Genomic DNA, 21514 nt, shown 5'->3' with positions numbered 1-21514 from the left:
TTTTGTTTTCTTTCAAGTGAGACTTCATTCCTGGCGGCCAGGCTGAATACAAGTTTTGCCAATTATAAGCATTTCTGGGGACAATCTTTCTTTTAAATACAACTTTAAAATGAGCCTGGAAGTAGAAGGGGCAGGTAAGGGAGAAAAGACTGCCGCCAGGACGGGCTCTGTGGACAGAGCTTCAACAGCCGGCCTTCCCTTCACTCCTTAATCACTAGGAGAATTATTGGGGGTGTCGGGGGAAGGACATACATAACTCCAAGATAGTTCCTGGCTTTTTTGTTTTTGTTTTTTTAAAAGCTGCTTTTTAAAGAAAAAAAAAAAGAGGTCAAAACCAGCACCCAGATCTGAAAGACCTATGTAAACCAGCAGGAGAAACTGACTTCACTGGTGGTACCCACAGCAACTAACCAGTCTGGAAGAGACCATGCATGGTTGGTGGGTTCTGGAAGATGCACAGCTTGGAGAAGAAAGCCTGTTCCCCCAGGTTCTGTCCTGTGCCTGCCTGCCCTGTCCAGGAGTAGTGCAGTGGGGAGAGCACAGCCAGAGGGCGAGGGCAGGCAGCAGTCCTAGCAGGGAGCTACCAGTCTCCGTTTCCGGATACAGGCCCAGATCCACTCCGGGGACACCTGCTGGGCCTCAGGGTTCTTGTCCCTACTACCCAGCACATGTGTGGCTGAGGCCACGTCAAATTCCTGCGCCAGGTCCCCATCGAATGCCACAAAGTAGCGTCGGAGACGGCTGAAGTCTGGCGTGGAGGGCGGCAGGTAGAGCCGCACCCCGGTGAAGATGTCCAGCAGCACCTGCAAATGCACTGTGGTCAGGGCAGGCCCGGAGCAGGGCTGGACTGTGCTGGGGCAGATGGCTCTCCGCCCAGGGAGCGGAGACCAGCGAGGAGGGAGGTTAGAACAAAAGCCAGAGACAGGGAGCCTAGCGGTCAGGACACGAGGGGAAAGAGTTTACTGGAGGAAAGGTAAAGGCATCAAAACCCCGATCCTCCAGCCACTCCAGATTACATAGGACTGACACGCCCTTCCATCCTTGCCTAGAAGAAGAGAAGGGCGAGGAGATGGGTCCCTACACTGGGGACTTGGAAAGTCCGCGTCTCCAAGAACCATCCAGGGGCTGGTGGGCAGGGCCAGTGGCGCTCAGACGCAGCGATGCTGCTTGATCAAGCAGTCCACTGTGTGTGCACTAGCTGACCAAGGGACCAGGAGCCCGGCTCGTGACTGCATGCGGACTCCAGGCTTCAGCCAGGGAAAAGACGGAAAGGTCGTATAGGTGCTCTGGGGACTGGGTTCAGGGCCTGAGTTCCCAGACCTCTGTGCTGACTCCTGGGCTGGGGTGGCACAATCACCGTGTAGTGACCAGATGTCGAGTTCTTTATCTGCCCTTTGTGGCATCAGCTCCCCCAGGGCTGAACCGAGTCACTGGCCTCAGTAGACGCTCAATAGCTGCTGTCAAACCAAAGACTTAACAAGGGAGTACGAGAGGGAAGAAGACGGTCACCTAGCCAGTGCCCTCTCCCGCTCCTCGCTGGCTGGCCCTGTTCACAAACTCACACTACTGCACTCCCACACCCAGACTGGGCTTTCTCCCCTTTAATGTCAATTGTGACTTGGGGCCGGCAGCCGGCTGGGTCCCTGCAGCCTCTCGGCTGGGCTGGCTGCTCTATCGCCTGCCTGCTGGCACAGCGCTCCTTCCTCTCTGCTTGCTGGCCGGCCGCCTCTGCAAGGCAACAAGAGGGCACAGGGTGGAGCCGCAGCACTGCCAGCCCAGCCCGCGGCCAGGAGCAGATGCAGGAGGGCAGGGGTTGGCAGTTAGTCCTGATAACACCTTCGCTTGTCTCTCAGAGTCCAAGTGCAGAGGGTTGGGCACACAAGGCTCCCCACCCCCCAGAGGGCACTGCTCTTCTTACCCTCACCTTTGCTTGGCATGGGGTCTCATCAGGAGCCTTCCGCTTCTCTCCCACTTTCACAGGGGAAGGCTTTGCAGCCAGCTTGTTGCCTGCAGGAGAGAGCTCAGGATGAGAACCAAGAAGAGGGCAGGGGAGCGGATAATGGTCCCTGAAGTCAGGGGGGTACAGAGAAGGGCTGGGCCCTTCCTCTGCTGTGACCGTGGGTGAGACAGGAAGTAAGGGCTGTACGCTGAGCCTTTAGCTCAGAGGTGGCTTATCCCCGGCTCTGAGGGGCTCTCCCGGGGTCCTGTCATTCATATTTACAGAGCAGGAGGATGCCCAGCAGAACAATTTCTGGCCCATGGGTGGACACACAGCAGGAATGCAGCCAACGTCAGCTGCAGTGGACAGAGAATCCATGACCTCAGGGCTGGAGTGTGAGACTGGGTCCTTGTCCTTGGTCTCTGCCCTCGTGTCCATTCTTCATCACCCCAGCCCCTACCCTTCTCCTTACCGCCTTTGCTGTTGGAGCTACTCAGCTTCCCTCCTGCCTTCTTGGCACTGGCGGAGGGCTGCTTGGGGGAGGTTCTCGGGGCCTCGTGAGACACAGCTGGCCCTGAGATGCCCTCGTTCTCTCCGCTGCTGCCCCCTGTAGTGGAGTTCCCCTCATCTCCAGCCACTATGGTGAAAGCCGCCCGCTCCTTGGAGAGCTGGTACAGTTCCTGAGGAGGGGAGAGAATGTTGGTGTATCACTCCCTTCCCAGCCACTGGCCTCAGGCAGTCTGTGTGGTACGTTTTAGGTGACTGAGGAACAATGAGGGGAAACAGACACATAACAGGGAAAAGTGGCTGGCTTCCTTGGTACTTTTCTAGCTCTGGCCCTGTTTCTGGAGTAATCAGCACAGATCACTGTTCTGTTCCCCAGTTCTTTTCCGCAACGTAGAGACTGCAGCCTGGGGCCAGGTCCTCCACAGGAAGCCGTGAGCCAGGAGCTCTCCTTCACCGGGACCCAGGGCTGCCCACGGGGCCCGGTGAAGGTAGGGCTCTCTAGCGGGAGATGTGGGTGGAGGCCCAGTGCTGCTGCTCCTGGCCCTGCCACGGCTTGGTCTCCCTTTCTGATAACTGCCTTCCTTGCCCATCTCAGTGCAGCGGGGAAAGGAGAAGACAGAGGACGCAGGAGGCCAGGTGCCCTCGGTTCCAAGGCTGGGACAGTGGGGTACAGGACACACACACAGCCCAGGAGGTGGCACCTTGAGTTGGGGGAGGTTAGTGGCAGACTTCCAGTCCTTATCATCACGGATTCGGGTGCAGCGAGGGAAACGGATGGAGATCCCATCAGCTGTGTGTGCCTCAGATTTCGAGAATTCAGCCCCTGTGATCTCCCACACCGCAGCTTTCTGTCAGGAGTAAGTCAGGTCACTCCCTGGTTAAGTAGAAAACACCTCCCAACCAGTTAAAAGCAATACAGAACAAGTTAAAGTCAAAAAAGCAGTGGCTAACAGGAAGGAGATGAATTCAAGTCCCACTGTTGCTGCTGATGCTGTGTGACCTTAGGGTAGTCTCGTTTCTTCTCTGGGCCTCAGTTTCTCTGTCAGTGCAGGAAGGGGTGGGCCCAGGTCACTTCTAGAGCAGACCCTCTGTGCCTAGAGGATGGGCAGTCCCTTTCTCTATTGAGGATGACTCCTCAGCGTTGACTGGTCATCCCTGTGCCTGTCACTTGGCTAAACAGTCCAGAGCCCCACCCTGGGTGGACTGTCAGTGAGGCCGAGGTGACGTCTCTGGGGCACTAGAGAATGTACAGGCTCAGTTTTGGGGCTGGAGGACCCCAGGCCCTGGACTAATACCTTAGGGTCTGGGACGATGAAGTCAGGATAGTAGATCTTATTGACTTTCAGCCAGCTGGGTATCTTGCTGGGATCCTAGAGGAGAAAAGGTACAGTCCTGGGCTGTTGCCAAAATGAGACTTAAACCCCTTCTTGGTCACGGGCTTGTGAGAACAGGTGACTTATCACAAAAGGCTGACCCTCACACCTTGGGATCCTCCCTGCCCAGAGATGGTGTGGCCTGGAGGGCATGCAGGCCAGTTTCCACAAGGTAGGTACTCAAAGAACTTAAGGGCCTAATACTGCTCCTATGGCCAAGCAGCAGCTCTCTTTTCTGTGGAAACAGATAAATGATACCTGCAGCCCCCATAACACTGCCTGTCTCAGGAATGATTGCCAGTCCAGAGGCCAGGGCCCCCAGGTCCCCTCCTCACCTTGCTGATCTTCACCATGTCCAGTTCCTTCTGTAGGCGGGCGAGCGTCGCGTCATCGTGGCCTCCTGCACACTTGGTGACTGTGCACCACTTCTGGCTACTCGGGTCATAGCAGCCCATGAGGAAGATGGACATCATGCCACCTGTGCGGAGGAGGGACTAAATAAACTCGGGGGGGGGGGGCATGTCTGCCACCCCCTCGTGCCCTGTGAGGGGCAGCCTGCTGGAGGAAAGGGCCCAGGCCTTGGCATCAGAGTGCCAGAGATCACCTCCTGGATCTACCCCTTACTAGCTGTGTAAGTTTAACCTTTTTGAGTCTCAATTTGCTCTTCAGTGAATTAGGGATAATTACACCTAATGTTGGGCTCTGGTGGAGTAAAAGGAATTGAATAGAGCCTGGCACACAGAAAGATGCCTACCAGTACTAGTTCTTCAGACCCCAGCTTCCTCTCCAGTCAGGAAATGGAGATTTTCCCTGAGGAGAAAGCTGCCAGTCCCTGAAGAAATAGTTGGTGGTGAGCTTCTTTGTGCCAGGCTAGCACAGGGTACTCTTGCCTGATCTCTCCCTTACCAGGTCCGCAGCTCTCAATGTCCCTGCCTGACGTAGCATGGGTGAGGTTGGGGCCCCTAATCCCAGAGCTTTGGAAATCATGACTGGCCACGGTAGCAGACCAAGCCAGCAAAAAGGCCTGCCTATTCCTTGAGTGGTACCTTTCAAAGAAGTACCATCCCAGGGGCCAGAGGCCACCCTGACCTTTGCTCCCTTGCCCATAGAAGGCCCCAAGCACCACCAGGTCAGCTGTGTCAGCCATGGCCCCCTCGTTCAAATAGTCCTTCTTCACTTTCAGCCAATGACGCTTTCCAGGCTCATATGTACCCTGAGGGGAAGCAAGAGAGACCACAAACTAGAATGGACATTCTATGAGGGTGGGCTTTTTACCTCTTTATGCGACATACTGGATCTGTCACAGTGCCCAGCCTGCTCTGCTCCAGGCACTAAGGGAGACATACATAAACCCATCCTCTAGGATCCAGAACTCTGGAAAGACGCCCCCCAGCACTCACCCCCAAACACCTCAGACCACCACCGCCACCTCCTGGCCAGGACTGGAAAGGCTCAGGGGAGGGCTCTGCAGGAGAAAGCAAAGGATGTGACCGTCTTACCTTCATGTCCTTCAGCACCAGCCCTTCCAACCCCTCTTGGATCACCCGGTTGATCATGTCAGCCAAGTCAGAAGCTTTCTGAGGGATAACAGGAGAGACGCTGAGGTTGGTATGAGAACAGAGAAGGGCTCTGGGAGTGAGGAAGAGGGGAGTTCCTTTTCACACACTAGCAAAGCGTCTGCTGGAAACACCCTGACTTGAATAGAAGGAACAAAAGCGCTAGCAGAGTAGCGACCAACCAGAGAGCTGCTGCAGCTCAGAGATACTGGGAGCCCACCTGGGAAGGATGCTTCATGCCCTGCCCTCCCAGGTGGAGATTGGTAGACAAATACAGGCAGACCTTGTCTTCCTGTGCTTTGCTTTGTTGCACTCTGCAGATACTGTGTTTTTTACAAACTGAAGGTTGTGGCAACCCTGTGTTGTCAGATGATGGTGAGCATTTTTTAGTATTTTTAATTAAGGTACGCACATTGTTTTTTTAGACATAATGCTATTACACACTTAATAGACTATAGTATTAACATAATGTTTCTATGCACTGGGAAACCAAAAAATTCATATGACTTATTTTATTGTGATACTGCTTTATTGTCTAGAACCAAACCCACAATATCTCCAAGGTATGCCTGTATACTCATCAGCTTCCCTCATAAGAAAATAATTAAGACTCATTCTCCCAGTCACATCTGACCCAAGGGGCTCTCTGCCCTGCTTTCAAACCACTAGGACACTGCCTAGGGTGGGATTCACTCACTGCGACTTGCTTCATTTCTGAGAACATGATCCGGTTGGGAATTTCAACCATGTTATCGTGAAGAAACTTCCGCCGCTCAAACAGAGGCCTGAGGGGGACAGGAGAACTGAGGTCAGGCCAGGATCCTCCCACCCCCTTGAGGAGTTCCGAGGAGGGAAGGGGCACAACAATGAACTTCAGCTTCAGGGTTTGCCATGGCTTCGGGCCCTCATGTCTAACAGTTCTGCCTGCCCAGGGTGACAAGGGCTCCACTGGGACCAAAGACAGACAGTTATAGGCCATGGCACAGAGCCACTTAATTGTTGTAGTTCCTGTCTCTACCTCATCATCCCACACAGACTGTATAACTCCTGGTCCCATTTGAAAAATAACTCCGACTCTCATTTTCTGCACCCTGCTTCACCCCAGGCCCCAGGTGGGCTGGTGCTTGGGTGAGCAAGCTGACAGGCCTCAGGACCTGAAGCCCAAACCCCAACTCCTACCCCCGCAGTTCTTTCTCCCTTCTGTCTCCTTCCCCTTCCACGCTCAAGGCTGGTGTGGAGGGTGGGGGCCGGGATGCCTCTCTAAGGGAGGAAGGGGCCAAAACGGTTTCTCAGGGTCAAGAACTGGATGCAGCTAAGTCAAGACTGCTAGTTATCCCTAAGAAGGCCCCAGCCACAGAACACCGACAATCACAAGCTTCCTGTTGTCGGGCTCTTCCAAAAACAAAACCTCTGAGCTGAAAACTATCTGCCTCATGTACCCGTAGGTGCTGCTGAAGATAAACTGAAACCCTACTGTGCTCATAGTCTGTATCTCATCAACAATCCATTTTGCTGTGGGTGGTTGAGTTTCCTCTGTGACTTAAGCATTCAGAGCCGAGACCTGGTCAACACATCAGCTCTTCGTAACATTGAATGTGGAGCTGTGTAGCAACTGTGCTGGCTCTCAGCTCCCTCCCGCTGCAGCTCCTGGGCACAAAGAGGCACCAGCTCCAGCCACTTCTCCTCCCTCCTGTCCAATCTGAAGCCCTCACCTCCCCACCCAGGAATCAAAAATAGATTCCTCACCTATCCATCAAGCTGACATCATTGAAGTAGATACAATCAAAAACAAACAGGCAGACATTAGCATCCTGGAAGGCAGCTTTCTGTAAGGGAAAATGAGGTAGTAGGTACATAAGGGACAAAAATAAGAGGGCATGAAAAATGGGGAGTACCAGTCCACTTCCAGAGACCCTCTGAAGCATCTGATACAAAAGGCCTATTTGTGCTGTGAAGTCCCTGGGCCATAAGGGCACTTGACAGATGGTCCTGAATAGAGACTGACCCAATTATAAGTTAGTTGCCACTACTAGCTCTTTTTTTATGCAAAACACAAAAACACATTTAAACTCAGGGCTAAATTCAGAACCAGTTCAGAGATGAAGATAAGCTTGATCCTAAGTAAGTGATACATTCCTCTCCATTCAGACTGACAGCACACACATGTGCACACACTCACTCTTGCACATCTGGCCCTGAGCCAGTACCTTGTGCACTCCCAGAGTCCCAAAGGGCAGTGGTTTGCCTTTCTTGTTGTCGATCAGGAGCACCTCAGAGTCCAAGATCATGCTGTGGCCCCCGGGGAAAGCCTGGGGGATGTAGTCCTTAAAGTGGGCCACCTGGAGGCAGAAGGGGAGGGAGTCAGGGAGGGAGTCAGGCCCCAGAAGGAACACAGAACACCAACATGTGCAAGTCGAGCTAATGTGCAGAATAGACCTAGGCCTCGGCAGCCACCTAGACAAGAAGAATCAGCTATGTTTCGGGACCTCTGCCCAGACCCAGGAAGAGGTCAGCCCATGTTGAGGTCATTTTCTATTGGCTGCAGAGGAGAATTTGCGGGAAAAAGGAAGAAACTGAGAGCGAAAATGAGGGTGGGGGGCAGACAAACATGGAATGGAGGGAGGGAAGGTGGGCAGGCAGAGATTTGTGCAGGAGAACGGACCAGTTGGAAAAAAGATGGAAGGGAAGAAATGAATCCCCTCAGGAGGAGCAATGAAATGTGAGGAGCTTCTTCTCTGAGTGGGAGCTCTGAACCCATAGCCATCTTCAGAATGAGGAAGAAAAGGATGTTTGGAATTGGATTTTTTTCCTATGAAAGGCAGAGCCTTAGTGCTTACAGTCCTACAGGAAGAGGTCCCACTGTAACCCATGGTGGCCCTTGCCGAGTAAGGCCACGAAGGCAATCCAGGGAGCATTACTGTGGTCCAGTCCTCCCCTGGGCAGGGCACTTAGGCCATCACTGCCTCAGAAGCTTGGAGGGGGTACAGGAAAGGCCTGCACATCCATCCCACTCTGCTTCCATCCGGGATCCAGCCCTTCATGAACCAAAGCAAAAGGGAGAGAGGGATGAATGAAACTCTGGTAAGGGAGAGCAGAGAAACGGCTCCCAGTCTGGAAAGCTGTGCTCAAATGCCTTCCTAAGAAGCAGGAGGTGTCCCTAGAACAAGCTCACCAGGAGCTGTTCCTCAGCAGTTTGACTGTGAGCCCTCCCTACGGAGCAAGTGAGCCCACACTAATGCTCACGGGGAGGTTGTGCTCAGCTTTCCAGAACACCCAAACCAAACGGTCTGATTGCCCAGTGCTCTAGCAGGCGGGGGAGGCTGAGGTAAAGATGAGAGCCCCATACCACGTCTCCTCTCCTGGGGCTCTGAGAAGCGAAGTCTGAGCTAAGACTTCAGAAGGGGGAACAAGAACAAGAGGTTTACCTACCCTCCAGCTACTGGAGCCAGATGTTTCCACTGCTTTTCCCTGGACACCCCCAAAAGCTCCCAGAGGCCCCGGGAGCTAAGAAGGGCTGAGGGGTGAGGTTCTCAATGCCCTCTGATTGAGGGCAGGATTCTGGGCTCCCAGAAATCCTTGTGGGATTATGTTTACATCTGAACGTAAGCTTCTGGAGGGGCAGAACTTCCACTCTTTTTTTCTTTTTTAAATGCTGGATGCCCACTACCTAAACAGCAACCAGAATATACTAAACACTTGATAAATATTTGTTGAACAAATTAATGAATGACAGCCCATTGGCCCTTTGTACCTGAGCCATGACTTAGCTAGGGGGGAGCACACAGGACCCAGAAACGCAGAAGACAAGCACTGCACGTGGCTCACCAGCTGAGCTCGCTGTCCCGGAATCACAGCTGGCATCATTGCCCACAGGCTCTGTGCTGACTGACCCGCCTGCGCTCTTTGGCTGTCCCTACTGAGCAGCCCCTCATTATTGGAAGAGTACAAAACGGAATACATGCATTCATTCTTTCATTCAACAAATACAAAATAGACCCTATTTTACACCAGAGCTGGAATGGCTATGGAACATTGGCTTAGAGATTCTTAGAGGCAGGAAGTGAAAGAGTCCCAGTGGAAAGGAAGGGACCTGTACCTTGTGCGGCAGGACTGGCTTGAGACTGCGGCTGAAGTAGCTGAAGTGGTCCCCGTTCTTATGCACCTGGACTCGCTCCCCATCATACTTGATCTCAGAGAACATGCCATTCGGACACTTCTTCATCGCGTACTCGATGGACTTGCAGGCCTCGGCCTTGAGGTAGGGAAAGAAAAGCCTGGAGACTTACAGGTGCTCTTCCAAGAGGGGCTGCTCAGCAAGGACAGCCCAGAGCCCAGGTCCCAGGGACCAACAGCCAGAGCATACCCCTAGGGCAGGCTGCCGAAGAGGTGATGGGAATGGAAAAGGCTGGGCAGTGTCATATTCCAACAATAAAAGCACCACCGAAATTGACACAGGAGCTTGCATTTTGAGGAATATATGAATGCAATCCATTGTAGAGCAAATACAATTCCACTGAAACAGCATTTGATTTTTTTCTCAATAATAATTTAGGGTCTTGTAGGGCCTCTGGCTTATTACTGAACACACAGTTATCTCAGCACAGGGGGTACGCAGAGGTAAGATTAAAGTATGCAGGTGACAGTGAGGCTGGCAGGATGGCAGTGATCAGGAATCCCTAGGACAGGACATGACACAGGAGTGCTTATTGACATACCTGTGCTGTCCTGACTCAAACAACAATGACTATCATCTTGGAGGTATTTCTATGTGTCAGATCATACACAAAATTTCATTTCATCCTCAATGTTGTATCTTATGCCATAAATATTGTTGTTTTCGCTTTATGAATGAAAAAGCTGAAGTTCACAGAGGTTAAATGCCCATTTTTGGTTACATAGCTAGTAAAGGGCAGAAATGAGATGTGAATCTAGGCCCAACTCCAAAGCCTGGGTGGTTAACCAGTAAGCTGTATAACCCATGCCACTCTTCAAATGACAGGCTGTAGAAGAGACTCCAGATAGAATTCTTACAAAAGTCAGAAAGGCCATAATGGAGGGGACCGGTCCCTCAAGTGGAGATTTCACTATTTTGGTGCTGGCTGTCCCACAGAATACTTCCCTGTCCCAAACACAGAACCCTAGACCAAGACTTCAGTAAAACACACAAGACCGTTTCATACAAAGCAGCGCACCCCACTGAAACAATGCAAAGGCTCTCACAGCAGGCATGGCAGCAGATGTGGACAGTCCTGATGCATAAGAAAACCCATGCCAGAAAGGAAATCTCATTTCTCATGAAATGAGCAGAGGCCCAAGAAGAGCCAGTCTTCATTCCTTAAGCTTCCTCTCTTTCCAGAAAAAAAGGAGACCCAAGTCACCCTGGCATAGGAAGCCTGGCTCTGTCACCAATTCTCAGAGCTACTCTGAGGCAGGTCACAGAAACAGGAGTTACTTCATACATCCACCTGACTTCAGGAAAGATGACAGGTGAACTGCTCTAGGTAGACGCTTCAGACTTCATTCCCATAAGAAAACTAAGGACCAAGAGAGGCTAAGGAACTCACCTAAGATTCTACAGCTTGCTGATGGCCGAGCCGGGCCTAGATCTCAGGCCTTTCCACCAGGTCACGCCGTCTCCTCCTCTGCCTTTACTCTTCCATGAGAAACAACCTCTGCATCTCTACTCCTCCTTCCCCAAACTCCTCCAGCCAACTTGCACAGGCTGTCAACATCGTACCCTACCTATCAGATCTCACGGGTAAGGACAGTAACCTTGGATAGGAGTAGAAAGCAGGGCCAGAGCAGCGTCCTTACCAGCATGGGCTGCACCGGGGTCATCAGTGAGGCCTGGACACTCAGAGCTCGTTTCCGGCCTGGCTCCTTCTTCACCTCCTGCTCGTTGCGGAGGACCCGCTCCACCACATCGTGCAGGTTGCGCGAGGCTTTGAAGGCTTCATAGGCATTAGGGTCTAGGGCATCTAACCTGCCAAGGCCAACAGGAGCAAGGAAACAAAAACCACTGCCTTTGACCTTAATGCTTTGGATAGCAGTCTGTCCTCAGAGAGAGGAGGGCTCCCAATATATGGGGAAGGAGTTATGTTCTATTGCCTAAAGACTTTCACAGGAGAAAAAGCTCTTGGAAAACTCAGCTCTTTTGAGATACTGTGCTACATGGATGCTGCCAGCAAAGAGGGGGCTGGAATGGGCAAGCAACTCATACCATAATTATTGAACATATTCCATATGTTTGACTGTAATAACTCTGTGAAAAGGTACTGTTATCTCCATTTAACGTATGAGAAAATGGAGGCTGAGCTAGGTCAAGTGATGGGTCCCACAGGAAGGAAGAAGGGAGAATCAGGATTCAAAACCAAATCAGGGCTCCAAAGTCCTGACACCAGCTGACAACAAAGAAAGTGGGCAGCTTCAACTATCAGAGCACCCGGTACTTACACATGTTTTGCACCTGAGTTCATCTTCAGATCATGTTTGATCAACCTGATGATGCACTTAAGGTCATTGGCTGTACACCTAGAGGGATGAGGCACATTCAACTTGGTCTTTGAAAAGCTCTGCACTCCCAAACCTTCCTTCCCTAGTGATTCCATCCCCCAGGCCCATCCCCACCTGGAGGCGATGTCCTGCAGGGCCTGTTGCTGCTCGTCCTCCTTGGTGAGCTTGGAGAGCCGCAGGAGGAATTCATCCACCTCCTGGATGGTAAGAAGGCTCTTGGCAGCTGGGGGGAAAGACTTGCTCTCCTCAAAGAAGACTCTGATTGTCTCTGACACGTCACCCTGTCTCCAAAAACCAAAATGCCACTGCAGCAACCCCAGAGTGGCCAAGTGTAACCCCTGAGTCCCCAGGACTAAAGGGTGAATCAGAGATTTCAATCACCGCTCCTATCCCCAACTCACACATATTGACCTCACTTCTTAAGAATCTGTCCCACCCACAGCTCATGGAAAGGGTACCTCCATCCACCACAGGATCTGGCCACCTGCCTTAGCTGAGAAGTGATGCAGGAACTAATCCAGGGCCAAGCCAATTTCAGGCCTGTTAGAATCTGAACTAAGAGACAGATATGGTCATCAGATAATGGGGATGTTTGGATAGAAACTTTCCACTGTGCCACAGCTGGAGTCATGAACAAACCAAAACTGAATGGTAAGCCCAAGTTATAGGGGAAAAAAAGCTAGAAAAAGCCAGGGTCTAGAATAAGAGCCCCTGGAGAGATAGTGGGAAGTCTCAGATCCAGCCCCTCGAGGTCTAGGCCTCTCGGGTGCAGCAGCAGTATAAGTTCAGTCCTCAGAACCTTGTGAAACTAACAGCTGTAGCCTCCCATTCAGCTCCTCTCATAATGAAAGCTTGCTCAAGTGGGTTTCAGTTTCCTAAAACAGTATGTGCTCCGCCAGAAAAAAGAGGGTACGGGTGCTTGGCTAGGCAGAACCCCACCTGGAATCCACCTACCCTCCCCTTCCTCTGACCTGCTCTAGGTCTCGTGCCATATCATCTGAGTTGCAGTTAAAAATGCGGCTGAAAAGCTTCACAATCTGCTTATCATTCAAGTTGTAAACACTCTTAATAACACCCGGCAGCAGCAGCTTCACTGTTAGGTACACGTCACCGTGGAAACCATCTGTAGGAGACAGAAGAAAGAAACCCTTCTTGAGAAATGGAGCTTAAACAAATAAATACATAACCTCAAGGAACCAAAAGCAATGTCTACATTGCTGCCCTTGCCGTGACGGGACCACAGGGTAGGGTGTGCATTTCACTATGGCAGCAAAGGCCGTGGCGTTGGGTGGCTGGTGGTGTGCCTCCCTTCTAGCCCCTGGATGAACTCCTGCATGGCAGAGCCATGTCTTTCACTGTAGTGTCCCCAGTGATGAGCACATTACAGAAGCTCAATGATCATTTGTTAGATGAATGAAAGAAACACAGTTGGAAGATTCTAACCCCAAGCTGTGCAAGTGGTTCATAAAAACCTAATCAAACATGCAGGATAGTGAATTTTCCTCTTGGTCAAATGGGATAGGTTCTTCTGGCCTCCTGGGGGGCAGAATAAGGGAGGAAGAAAGATGCCACATGTTTGGAGCAGCACTGGCTACACACTTCGTGGGGCCCAGTACAAAATGAAAATGTGGGTTCTTTGTTCAAAAGTGTTAAGAATTTCAAGATGGCAATAGCAGAGCATTAAACCAAGCGTGAGGCCCCGTGCAACTGTACAGTTCACATGTCCATGAAGCGGCCACGACTCTGAGCTCTTTAGAGAAGAAGCCCATCCAGGATGCTCGAGGCCCCACCTCCTGCTGAGCCTTTCTGAAGGAAGTCCTGGATGATCTGGGTCTTCGTGTTGTAGCTAGGATTTTCAGCCACCATGGCACACAACTTCCGAAACTCACGTAGCAGACAATCCTTGTGCTTAGGGTCACATTTGCTTGAGGACAGACTTGTCTTAGGGGTAGGTATTGAGTGGGCTTCCCCAGAGTTGTTGGGCTTCGCTGTTGGGAAGAGGAAAAGAGAAGACAGACAGCATAGATGTTTCATTTTGCCTTGCTGAGAAGGAAGAAAGGGAAACTAATAGACACTCTGCTGGTGCTCTATACATATGTAGCTTCACTTAATCCCCCAAAATGAGCCCTTTGGGCGTAGATATTATACCCATTTTATGGGTAAAAAAGGAGAGGTCAAGTGATCTCCCCAAATCTCACAGCTGTTAATAGTAAAGAAACGACAGCCTCACACTGAAGCAGAAGACCCGCTGATGTGCATCCCTTTATATGATTGCTTCACAGAAGAATAAGGGCCGTTTTCATGCCAAGAGTGGTCAGGACGATCTCAGAGCACTTGCAAAGCTGAACCCAGAAAAGTTGGGATCAGAAAGGGGGAAGAAATCAGGGGACTCGTTAGTCAATCTGAAACCATTGCTACTGCAGATTGTCAGAACTGGAAGAAGACTTAAAAATTATCTAGTTTAATCTCTTCTTATTGATGAGGAGACCAAGGCCAGAGGAGAGAAGACATTCCCAGCTCCTTGCCACTCCCATCCAACCCCACACCACTTTCTTTTCTTTCTTATCATAAAAACAAAAAGTAGGTCTTTCCTCCAGACACCCCAAATAACTGTACAACTCTTTTGAGTTGATCCTCTTTTACCTCCTTGTGACCATTTACAAAGTAAATTTCATTCTGCAAGCTTGCAGCAAAGCCATTAGCAAGCTGTCTGCTGATATAAGTGTCTTCTTGCCTGGGCTCTGTAAATTATAAATCTATCCTCATCTCTAACCCGGAGTCTAAAGAGGATTTTAGGGGACAAAATCTCCAAAATATCACTGTTCAGCAGCTTGTAAGAACTAGAACACCTCATTTCTCCCAAATTCGCCCCCTAGAACCAGGGCCCTTCCAGAAACACACTGCCCTTACTGTCACCTGGACTCTTCCATATTTCTATCTTTGGCCTACCACTAGACAAAAACCAAGCAAACCTCGGAGTTTTAAAATAATAAAAAATCCCAGAGTCAGACACTGTTTTTGCAATTTTATCTCCTTTATTCCTTGTGAGACACTGTGGGATCAAGGCAGGTGTTGCCATTCCCACTTCACAGATGACGCCACAGAGGCTCAGACCAGGACCCAGGTCTTCTGACCTCAAGTCCCGGCTTCTTTCACTCATTATAGAAGCAACCTCCTCAAACAACTTCTGAGCCCATGTGTTTTGACTTTATTTTCTTTAGCTGAGGCAGTCACAAGAATGTCTCCATATAAAAGAAGTAACAGGTTGTAGGGTAAAAGACCACAGGTGCTGGAGTTAAACAGACTTCAGTGTAAATACTAACTCCATAACGATGCGGAGCATTGGCTTTCTCATTCATAAAATGGGCCTAATACAAGTACTTCCCAAAGTTTAATGAAAAACAAATGAAACCGTGTATGTAAAAGCCCCCAGTCCAACGCTATCTGCTACACAAGGCCATGCAGGACATCTCCCTTCTTCTCTACTTTCATCTCCAGTTTGGGCAAGTTTAGGCATGCAATTTCTCAAGATTCTTCCATTATCAAAAAAAAAGGAAGTAAAGGGCAGGTTATGTCTGATCCAGGTAAACTACTTCAAGGGGAAAAAGTCTTGACAAAACAAACATCTTTTTGCTGCAACAGAGATTAAAATATACAAAGAAATGCTATACAAGTGGGGCAATGAGCATTAGCCATTACCTCTCTGCTCAGATGGAAGCAAATTACATTTGACCCTTCAACAACACAGATTTGAACTGCATGGGTCCACTTACACACAGATTTTTTTCAACAGCAAATAAGTACTATACAATCTGCAGTTGATTGAATCCATGGATGCAAACTGAGGGTATGGTAGAACAATGGATATGGAGAAACATGGGATAAGGAGGGTAGACTATAAATTTTCAACTGTGTAGAGAGGGTTTGGAGCCCCTAATGCCCATGTTGTTCAAGGGTCACCGTATTAAGGAGGCTAGATAGCACAGAATGTTCACTCTTTTTTTTTTTTTGCGGTATGCGGGCCTCTCACTGTTGTGGCCTCTCCCGTTGTGGAGCACAGGCTCGACACACAGGCCCAGCAGCCATGGCTCACAGGCTCAGCCGCTCCGCGGCATGTGGGATCTTCCCAGACCAGGGCACGAACCCGTGTCCCCTGCATCGGCAGGCGGACTCTCAACCACTGCGCCACCAGGGAAGCCCCCAGAATGTTCACTCTTAACCAGAGTCCCAAATAGGATACCAAATTAAAAGGAGGACTGTAACAGCTCAGGTAACGCTGATCTATCTTACCTGAAAAGCCAGAAAATTTCCGGGGATTGGTATTGGTGACAAATGAGGCACCTTTCACTGGAGATGTCACCTGGCCAGTGGCTGTCAACTTAGCCTGGACAACAGCTTTCTTCTTTGGTGTGTTTGCTGCCTTGGAAGACAGATCTGTAGGACCCCAAAAGAAGGGAAAATATCCTTCAGTGAAAGATCCCTGAGAAAGCTTCTAAAGAATCTATCAACTGCTCTTACAGCCTGGCTAGGTAAGTTACTACCATGGTATTAACCCAATGCTGACTACTGGCTGGCTGGTCTTCTAAAGTGGAGGTAGTGAGTAATAGGTTATTAGGGAGAGGGTGTCCTGGGGACAAAAGACTCAGTTACTCTTTATTTTCATTAGTAACTTAAATTTTCATCGACACTGTCCACCCCTTATCCCACATATAATAATCTCCAGATTATTTGGAGGAAATCAGAAATCACGTCTCAACAGATAAAATGTGGCGACCTCAGCTTATGGAATTAGCCCCAATTTATAGATAACCAAGAAAGCAAAATGAAGATGGATAAACAGAGCATGTTGATTTGGTATAAGTAGGAAAAACCTTCCAGCTGCTGAGTTATTTGAGCTGACAGTTTACTTCTACCTCATGTTTTTCTTCCTCTGAATGAGATGGGTCAAAGGCTGAGGCCAATGGCTAAGGCCAGGCAGGGCAGGAGGGGAGCTTGAGAAAAAAATGTATGAGTAGTTTTCTCTCCCAGAAATCTCTTTTCCTCTCAAAGAACAAAGATAGATGCCCATTTTAGAGTACTCCTACAGTGACCAGAACTAAACTTAATTGAAGATATGAATATTACTTTATAGATGAAGACACTGAAGGTCAGGAAGTACAAATTGGATTTGTAAGTATCAGTATAAGATTTCTAAAATATGCATACATGTGAATATGCACGTATGTGCACATATATATCTGTATATATGTTTCTGCGTACATACGAACATATATTTTCTAGTTCTGTCTGCTGAAAGGGCTTAAAAGCAAGGACACCTCATGGCACCCAGGACATGGAACATCTAGATTTTGGTCTCTTATGCCATTTCCCCACAAACAGGAATAGGGACTCCAGAGAAATGGCTGATTCCAGGGATAAGATAGGATACATACAAGGTAAGCCTAAGAGCAAGCATACTGTTATGCCAGAGAATAAGGAAGTACTTTAAAACGTTTTTAAAAATGTGATTTGGGCATTGAGGACAGAAACTAGCTTAAAGGGGCTCTCAACTGGCCAAATATGGGACAATTTAGTACCAAATTAATACAGTACAATTATAAGCCACCAGGAAAAAGTAGTAATCTATGAGTTCATACAGATAAGTTGATGGATAAAAGGGTGTAGTGGTAGGTACTCTATTCTTCAAAAATGTCAATGTCATAAAAGAAAAAGACCATGGCAATGTTCCAGATTAAAGGAGGCCAGAAATGACAACTAAATGAAATACCCGATCTTAGATTAGGATTCCATACTGAAGGGAGAGAAAAGCTGTAAATTATCTGATCAACTGACAAAACTAGAATACAGATGGTGGATTAAAGTATTATATCATGATAAATTTACTGGTTGATAGGTGTATTATGGTCAAGATATCCTTATTCTTAAGATATACACATTGAAGTATTTAAAAGCAAAGAGCCATAACGTATGCTCAAATGGTTCAGGAAAAAAAAAGTGTGTGTGGAAGGTGAGAGTAAGAGAGAGTGTGAGAGCGCACACACGTGAGAGCAAAATGTTAACAATAGGTAAATCTGAGGGAATTCCCCAGTGGTCCAGCGGTTAGGATTCTGCGCTCTCACTGCTGAGGACCCGGGTTCAATCTGTGGTTGGGGAACTAAGATCCCACAAGCCACGTGGTGTGGCCAAAAAAAAAAAAAAAAAAGGTGAATATGAGCATTCTTTGTATTATTTTTATTCTTGCAACTCTTCTGTGAGTTTGAAGTTATTTCTGAACCAAAAATTAAAACAAAGACAGAAAGACAAACAGGAAGAAAGAAATTGGGCTCTACTCTCATCCCTTTTCTTCTCAGCACCAATAAGATGAGAAAGCAGTATTCTCCATCCCACCTGCAATGTGCTGGATTATCTGTTCTTTCTCATTATCTTCCAGCTCTTCCCAGCCTTCCAGCTCTGTGACGTCCTCAATTTTTTTTGTGGTGGCCCGGGCCCGCTCCAGTTTCTCAAACATGCACTTAATATGGTACCACTCTTTCATATCGCCCCCTGACTCTGAAAAGGGATTGGGCACCACTTTGCCGATTCGGCACACCCCCTTTACAATCTTTTCCTTGCATTTTTTGCAGCCGGCTGTGCCACGCTTGGCATAGTCCACACAGAACCGTTGCTCTGCCATCTCACAGGGGCCACTGCAGACTCCCACATGCGACCCTGGCAAGAAAACAAGGCAGGTGGCACGTGGTCTTAGATTGCTTTCCTGGAATGACACAACAGGCTTTCTTCTCTGGAGGAGGTGGTGTCCATGAAGAACTGTTTCCGACCACCGGCTGAACTGTCTTATGTCAGGCCAGTGATGTTGTTCTCGGAATAGGCACAGTTCTTTTTGGCTGAGCGCACGGAGAGTTGGTGGTAAGAGGATCTTAAAAGCCAAAGTCATACAGCTGCATGAAAGGGTGAGAGGCAGAAAAGTGAGTTATAAACGAGGAGGTAGGCTTCTAATTCCCTCAAAGGCAGACATCCTAACACAATCCATGCTGACCAATCAAACATTTCCCAAAGTATGAAAGATTTTTTTTTTTCTTCCGGCTGTGCAGCACAGCACGTGGGATCTTAGTTCCCCCATCCAGGATCGGACCTGCACCCCCTAAAGTGGAAGCTCAGAGTCTTAACCACTGGACCACCAGGGAAGACCAGGTATGAAAGATTTATTGCTTACTTGATTCAGAGTTCCAATACAGGAAAATTCAGTTTGCAAAAGGATGTTCAATTATCTAATGTATACATGTGTATCTAGTAAATCACAATCAAGAGACTCCAAATAACACAAAACCTTCTCTCAGGCCACCAGCAGCCCCTAATCCTTAAAATGGATGGTGAGCCTTAAGAATAATAAGACCCTAAAGTTTCTTTTTAATCATCAAGAAAAATTACATTGAGAGTTCCCTGGTGGTCTAGTGGTTAGGACTCTGCACTTTTACTGCAGTGGCCAGGGTTCAAACCCTGGCTGAGGAACTGAGATCCCACAAGTTGTGTGGTGCGGCAAACAAAACAAAACAAAACCCACTATGTTATGTTCATAAAGTTTTTAATGTGAAATATAAAATATATGCCGTCCTCAGAAAATAATTAAGCCACTATATAGATGTGCGATTTAATCAGAAGCCCTATTTTGAGAGGCAATTAAATGGAGCCTAAAACCAGACTGCCTGGTTTCAAATCCTAGCTCATTGGCTGTATGACCTTGGTAGGTTACTTAACCTCTCAGTTCCTCAATTTCCTCAACTGTAAAATGTGGATAATAATAGTACCTGACTCAAAGAGTTGTCACAAGAATAAAGCCCTCAAAATCAATGAAGCAGTTATCCTTTAAGCTGAAGCTCCCTATGTGAAACTAGCCTGGTTATAATTCAGCAGCTTGAATTGGGAAATGCTGAAGTAGCTGAAACAGCAAGAATCAGAGGAACTGATCAATCAACCCGAATGGAAACAGGTATCATATCCACATGGCATCCCCCACCTTCTTATATCCATATTTTCTGAAGTATCCTCGCAGTTCCAACTTTAAACAGACTGGACATTGTTTTCAGCCTGCACCCACCTTTGTAGTGAAATTGCTATTGGGTGATAATGGAAAGCAGGCTTTACTTACTGTACTGCAACATGATGCAGAGGACAGCAGGTAACTGGGAATCGAGACGGGGGAACAAACAAGTGTGACCATACAGTTCAAGGACTATGTTATCTTTGAGAATTTCCTTTAATTCCCCTGAGTCTGTTTTCTTATTTCTAAGACAGAGGAAATAATACCTACCTCACGGGATGGCTGGGAAAATTAAAATAAGTCCATGGAGGGGAGGCTCTGAACTCCCTGAAAATGTATACAAAAAGGTGCACATTCAGCATTGTACATTTTGTGGGGGGACAGACAGTCATGATTTTCAGGAAACTCACAAAGGTCTCTATAACCCCCAGAAGTTGAGGAACCACAAAGGTGAGGTACGGGAAAGCACGGTAGGCCCGTAAGAGGCGCTCAGAACAAGGTTCACCACCTTCCTTGGAGGGCGAGTAACGAAGCCCTCCCCTCCCGCCCCCTCCCCCCGCCCCCCCGCCGGGACCACAGGAGCCGACAAGAGAGGACCTCCATCGCAGCGCCCGACCCTCCGCAGGGCCCAGGAGGCGCTGGGCCACAAGGCACAAAGCCGCTGTGAGGAACCCCGCCTGGCTCACAGTCCCCAGAGCCGCCGCTCAGCATTTCATCAAAGGGAGCCGGAAAGGAAACCACTGAGGCCTGAACGCAACCGGGCCGGGAAGTGAAAGCCCCGCGACAGCTTTTGCCGGAGGGCCTCCCCGCGACGCTTTCGGGAGTGGGCACGGGCTACTACTGCCCGGGGCGAACAGCGGGGACACCGGGAGGGGACGGAGAAGCGAATCCCTCGATTCGGGCAGGAGGAGCCTCCAGGACACAGCCCGGACGCGGCGGGAAGAGAAAGGCTCCCGAGGTCCCTCCGAAGCCCATCGACTTCAGCGCGGCGGATGGGCAGATCCAGCCAGAGCAGTCCTGCGGCAGCCGGGGGCACCCTGCCTCGGCGCAGGCCGGTGGAGCTCGCCGGGGGCCGCCACGTCACGGAGGGTGTGCCCTGGGGCTCCCCGGGCGGGCGGAGGAGGAGGTCAGGAGGCTGGCTCCCAGCCGCCCCAGCCTCGGAGCCCGGGCTGCCTTTCTCCCCCCCGCCCAGCCCGGCCGCGCCGTCCTTCACCTGCCTTCCCGGCTCCGGCTCCACCTCAGGCCTAGGTCCAGGCACCCACAGGCCGCGCGCAGCCACCAAGGTTGTAACGTCTGTCTCTTTAAATCCGGGTCCTTGCGCTGGCCGCAGCGCGCAGGCGCAGAGGTCCTGGCTCCAGAGGCGCCTCAAGTCCCCGCCCCGCGCCTGCCACGTGGGCGGTAGTCAGGTTCCCCGGGAGAGGCCTAAGACTCTGTATTGGGGCGTGGCGGAGGTGTTTACCCATCAGGAGAAAGCCCAGATGCTGGGATGAGGCGGCGCCTGAAGGAACGGTGGGGACACCCTGATTTGCTCTTTGTTTTTTAAATTTATTATTTTTGGCCGTGTTGGGTTGTTGCTGCACGTGGGCGT

General features: G+C 49.7%; 1 protein-coding gene across 8 annotated transcripts; it reads right to left on the bottom strand.

The window, feature by feature from the left end:
- LIG3 (DNA ligase 3) lies at positions 1 to 21232 on the bottom strand. Of its 8 annotated transcripts, none has more exons than XM_079904537.1 (21): positions 21140 to 21232; positions 20197 to 20249; positions 18276 to 18826; positions 16179 to 16322; positions 13679 to 13876; positions 12860 to 13011; positions 12003 to 12169; positions 11829 to 11906; positions 11190 to 11394; positions 9472 to 9627; positions 7583 to 7714; positions 7122 to 7201; positions 6073 to 6160; positions 5319 to 5396; positions 4909 to 5032; positions 4155 to 4297; positions 3742 to 3816; positions 3148 to 3294; positions 2412 to 2619; positions 1925 to 2007; positions 1 to 803 (listed from the first exon to the last, which is right to left on the bottom strand). In XM_079904537.1, the coding sequence occupies exons 3-21, from the start codon at positions 18820 to 18822 to the stop codon at positions 570 to 572; spliced, it is 3039 nt and encodes a 1012-aa protein (XP_079760663.1). In that variant the 5' UTR covers positions 18823 to 18826; positions 20197 to 20249; positions 21140 to 21232; the 3' UTR covers positions 1 to 569. The 8 variants fall into 8 exon arrangements, with proteins under 8 accessions (XP_079760663.1, XP_079760662.1, XP_079760667.1 ...); XM_079904536.1 differs by having other exon boundaries at positions 20197 to 20253; positions 21140 to 21220; XM_079904541.1 differs by having other exon boundaries at positions 20197 to 20253; positions 20793 to 21174.
- Between the last annotated feature and the right edge of the window lie 282 nt (positions 21233 to 21514).

The sequence above is a fragment of the Stenella coeruleoalba genome (genome assembly GCF_951394435.1).
Source record: "Stenella coeruleoalba genome assembly, chromosome: 19".
Lineage (NCBI taxonomy): Eukaryota > Metazoa > Chordata > Mammalia > Artiodactyla > Delphinidae > Stenella > Stenella coeruleoalba.
The sequence above is the reverse complement of the archived record's forward strand: the minus strand, read 5'-3'. Positions and strand labels throughout refer to the sequence as shown.

What these genes read in the sequence shown, in the direction of transcription:
- LIG3 (XM_079904534.1), bottom strand. Translation starts at nt 20,318, where the DNA reads ATGACTGTCTGTCCCCCCACAAAATGTACAATGCTGAATGTGCACCTT. An exon ending in TCAGAAAGGCTCAGCAGGAG is followed by an intron (nt 13,012 to 13,678) that starts GTGGGGCCTCGA and finishes TGTCTCCTACAG; the next exon opens with ATGGTTTCCACGGTGACGTG. An exon ending in CCCCGGTGCAGCCCATGCTG is followed by an intron (nt 9,628 to 11,189) that starts GTAAGGACGCTG and finishes CCCTACCTCAAG; the next exon opens with GCCGAGGCCTGCAAGTCCAT.